Raw genomic sequence first — 4,655 nt, forward strand, 5'->3', positions numbered from 1 at the left:
AGAAAGTAGATTAGGAATGGGAACATGAATTTGAAGTGAGTGATGTGGATTCTGTTGATGATGAATTTGATATAGATTTCAACTTGGGAGAAGATGATTTGAGCACAGAAGACATATTCCTGGCTATTGAAGAGGGGTCTCTAATTGATAAGGTTGACAAGTCTTTGTCAAATATTAGGGTGGTTAGAGGTTTTGAGGATGTGGATCCAATTATTGGAGAAGAAGACTTTCTTGACGATGATGATGAATTAAGGAGTTTAGATGGATCTGAGGATGAAGATAAGTAGAAGTGGCCAATGTTCAACCCTGAGGTTGATTTTAAAAAACAAGTGTCTTTGATGCAGGGTTTGAGGTTTCCTAACAAATATTCTTTGAAGAAGGCTCTTATTCATCATGCTATAGAGAATAGGTATGACTTTTATTATGAGCATAATGGTAAAAAAAGAATAACAACTTATTGCAGACACAAGTGTATGAGTGAGTGGAACACAAAGAGGTCAAACTTTGGTAAGTGCACTTGTAATTCTACTAGAAAGTGTACATATACTATCTATGCAATTGCAATGGGCAGTACTGGTATATGGCAGATTAGGACAGTAGATTTAAAGCATAAGTGTGTGTTTAAGGGGGGTCAATAAGAAGGTGAGTGCAGAGTATTTGGCTGAGAGGTATCTAGAGGATTGGAGGTTAGATCCTAAGCTCAAGATTTGTCTGTGGAAAAAACAGATAAAGAGAGATTTAGGTGTTGATGTGAAATATGGATTGTGTTGGTTAGCAAGAGCTAGGGCAAAACTCATTATTTATGGGAATTGTTCAGATCAGTATGGGAGGGTTTGGGATTATGTTTCAGCAGTAGGGAAATTCATACCAGGTTCAACTGCTATTGTTGTTGTTGACAACATTGAAAGACCACCTCTATTTTTCCAAAGGATGTACATTTGCTACAAACTAGTTAAAGAAGGATACTTAAATGGCTGTAGACCAATTATTGGTGTGGATGGCTCCTTTTGAAAGGGGCATATCCTGGTTTATGCTTAGTTGCTGTTGGGATCACTACTACAGATACATGCTATAACAACAGTTAAAAACCGTTGTTATATTAAAAAGCGGACGTTGATAAAGCGTCCGCTGTTAAAGGTTTTAACAACGGTTGGTTTTTCTAAGAAACCCGTTGTGAAAACTATTAACAACGGTTAAAAACTGTTGTCGTTACGAGACATTCGTTGTGGAAAGTGTGACTAATTTTTGGTGGGAAAGTTATAACAACGGTTATAATAAAAAAACCGTTATTATAACTAAAGACAACGGTTATAATAAAAAAACCGTTATTATAACTAAAGACAACGGTTTTTTTTTAAATAACCGTTGTTGTTGATTTAAACAAAAAAGTATATATTACTAGATGCATGCATTATTACTGCCCCTAATTATATATGCTTCCGATGCATGCATTATTACTGCCAAATCCCTGCATATGAAAGGACACAATATATGGAATGAGAAGGTTTATAAGATTTGAAGCAGGATATGGCACATTTCCTAAACATATTAATTAAAAAACAACTCAAACGACATATTACTAAGTATAAATTCATTCCACTATCTCAATAACCAATCCATTATATCACTATCTCCACCCTTAACTCCAAACCCTAAATCTTTAAAACCTAATAAGCTCCAAACTTCCTTCAACAATGAATGATACCATTAGTTGTACATGCATTATGACCGAGTACAACAAAAGTTTCATACGCCGCTAGCTGTAAATCGAGAGGAAGTACAGGCTCTACCTTGAGGACGCTCGGATCGCACTCAAGGACACAAAAAAAAAAGGCTTTTTAGAGCCGCAGATAATGCAGCTATATGACGATATTGCATCTGCGGAACGAAACCTCCAAATAGCAAAGGAGGATAGGATGAATATCATAGAAGAGAATGCATTCCTATATGAACATCTAAGAATTGTACTTTTAGCAATGAAATAAGTTTATGTATATATGTCAATTAATTAAGTTTATGCATTCCTCTCCATCATCTTCTTTGTTTTATTTTATTTAATTTGTTTTACTAATAAACGCTGCAAAAATAATTAAGCGAATAATAATTAGAGAAAGAACAATGATCGAGAAAAACATATGCAAATAAAATAATTAGAGAAAGAACAATAATGACGGAGATGACAAAACCTAAAACCATAGCGATAGATATTTACCTGATAATTAGAGAAAGAAAGAGACGATGACAACAACAGTGACGGAGATTATAAAGCGACGATGAGAAAGAGACGATGAGAAAGAGTGTGGTTGTGTGTTTGTGTTTATGTTTGTGTTTGCTGTGTTTGTGTTTGTGGCCGGTAGTTGATCTGTGTTTGTGTTGTATATACTGTGGTATTTGCTTGAAAGTATTGACAACGGTTATTACACATATAACCGTTGTCATTAGATAATATATTAACAACAGTTCCTTAGAAAACCGTTGTTAAAAAGTATTAACAACGGGTTTTAATATAACCGTTGTAATTACTTTTCACTAATTTTGCGCCAAATTATTAACAACGGTTATAATGTATTACAGAGTAAACTGTTGTTATTAGTTTTTATACTAACAACGGTTGTGCAAGTTTGACCCGTTGTTAAAACCAATAACAACGGTTAACAACACATGACCGTTGTAATTAAGTTTAGTAAAATTTGCGCCATCCATTCTACGTCTTATGGTGATTTTTGTGAATAAGCATTGTTAAAGGGCCGTTGTGGTTGTCTGGATTTGTAGTAGTGGATGGTAACAACAACATTTACCCAGTTGCATGGGCTGTTGTTGAAATTGAGAATAGGGAGACCTGGTGTTGGTTTTTGAGGTTGCTTATGGAAGATCTTGGCATGGAAGCAGGACTGGGCATCACAATAAAGTCAGTCAAACAAAAGGGAATAAGAGAAGCATTCAATGTTGTTACTCCTAAAGCTCACATCATATTTTATGTGAGACATATATGGGCCAACTTCAAAGTCCAATTCCCAGGCATACTTTTTAAAGAAGCCTTCTGGAAAGCAGCTAGGGCATCAACAAAGGTAACTATTTAACTCTCTGATGCTTTATAATCTATGAATGTCACATGTAAATTGCTAACAACCTACTATTATTGACTCCACAGGCAGAATTTAAGTTTGAAATGAATGGGATCAAATTTTTAAATGCAAGAGCATACACCTATTTGAATGAAATAGGAGCCTCTCACTGGAGTAGACGTGCATTCAACACAAGTTGCAAATCAAACATGTTAACAAATAACATGTGTGAGAGTTTCAACTCTGTCTTGAAGGAGGTTAGGGATAAACCAATATTAACAATGATGGAGTGGATGAGGAGATATGTCATGAAAAGACATTACGAGAAAAGACAAGGTGTAAATGGTTATACTTGTAAGCTGGTGTCCTATGTTGAGAAGTTTCTGAAGTGGGCTATGGATGAGGCTAACTGTTGTGATGTATATGCATCTTCTGATGATTCTTTCGAGGTTGAGTACATGAGCAAATAATATGTGGTGGATCTGCCATCACAAAATTGTAGTTATGGTCATTGGCAGTTATGTGGGCTTCCCTGCCAACATGCAATTGCTGCCATCCACCATCAAAGGGCCACCTATGAGGATTATGTTCATCAAGCATACACAAAAGACAAGTATTTAGCTGCATATGGAACTCCTATTACCTCCTCCATATAGGAAGTTTCCAGGTAGACCTAGCCTCAAAAAGAGAAGGAGAGAAGTTGGTGAGGGGACTAGTACAGAGCAAGCTAAAAGACCAAGAATGCAAAGAACTTGTGGAAAATGTAGAGAATTAGGCCATAATGTGAAGACCTGTATGAACACTCAAAAGGCTCCCCTACAACAGCCAAGACCCACCTTTGAGTGGACTAAAAAAGTAAGGGCCTTAGTTGACAAGAGGAAGGCAAAAAAGCAACATGATGTTGAGGTACTTCAGTTTATAGCATCTGGCAGCCAACATCAAGCAAGTCAACAATCAAGTCATGGAGGTAGCCAACCAAGTCAACAATCAACTCATGGAGGAAGCCAACCAATTCAACATCAGCCACAGATTAGAGGGGACAACAATGCTTTCAGTAGATTATGTGAGACTAAGAAGGGTAGGAGACAGTTAGGCTTTGATGGGAGTACAAATAGGCAGTGACTGTAATGTCTGATCTTAGTATCTTGTCTAATGTATGGACCTTTAATTTAGTATGTAGTATGATGTATGGAGCTTTAATGAATGATGGATTGCATCCATTTTGGGATTATTATGAATGATGCAACTTTGAAATGTTAATCATAGAAAAACATTGCTTTCCATTGCTTTAACAATATTTGAGTACAACACATAGGAAATGGCAGAATATGCCTACATTTGAAAATGGCAAATATGCCTACACTTGAGAATGGCAGAATATGACAGGACTTAGAAATGGCAGATTATGCCTATACTTGAAAATGGCATAATTTGCACTAACAACATACTACTAATAAACTAGAAATCAAATGACTTACACTAGCAACATACTAGGTACTAAACTTAATCAACAACAACACAACAATGGCTAAAGAAAGAACATAAACTGTCTTTGCCTTCATGTCGTGGCCCCTTGCTTCATGAACTGGT

At 36.2% G+C, this 4,655-nt stretch overlaps 1 protein-coding gene across 1 annotated transcript; it reads left to right on the forward strand.

Moving 5' to 3' along the window:
• Positions 1 to 296: 296 nt before the first annotated feature.
• LOC141630064 (uncharacterized) lies at positions 297 to 3,535 on the forward strand. Its single transcript, XM_074442944.1, has 4 exons — positions 297 to 409; positions 627 to 991; positions 2,746 to 3,068; positions 3,152 to 3,535. The coding sequence occupies exons 1-4, from the start codon at positions 297 to 299 to the stop codon at positions 3,533 to 3,535; spliced, it is 1,185 nt and encodes a 394-aa protein (XP_074299045.1).
• Positions 3,536 to 4,655: the final 1,120 nt, after the last annotated feature.

Source organism: Silene latifolia, chromosome Y, assembly GCF_048544455.1.
Source record: "Silene latifolia isolate original U9 population chromosome Y, ASM4854445v1, whole genome shotgun sequence".
Classification (NCBI taxonomy): Eukaryota; Viridiplantae; Streptophyta; class Magnoliopsida; order Caryophyllales; family Caryophyllaceae; genus Silene; species Silene latifolia.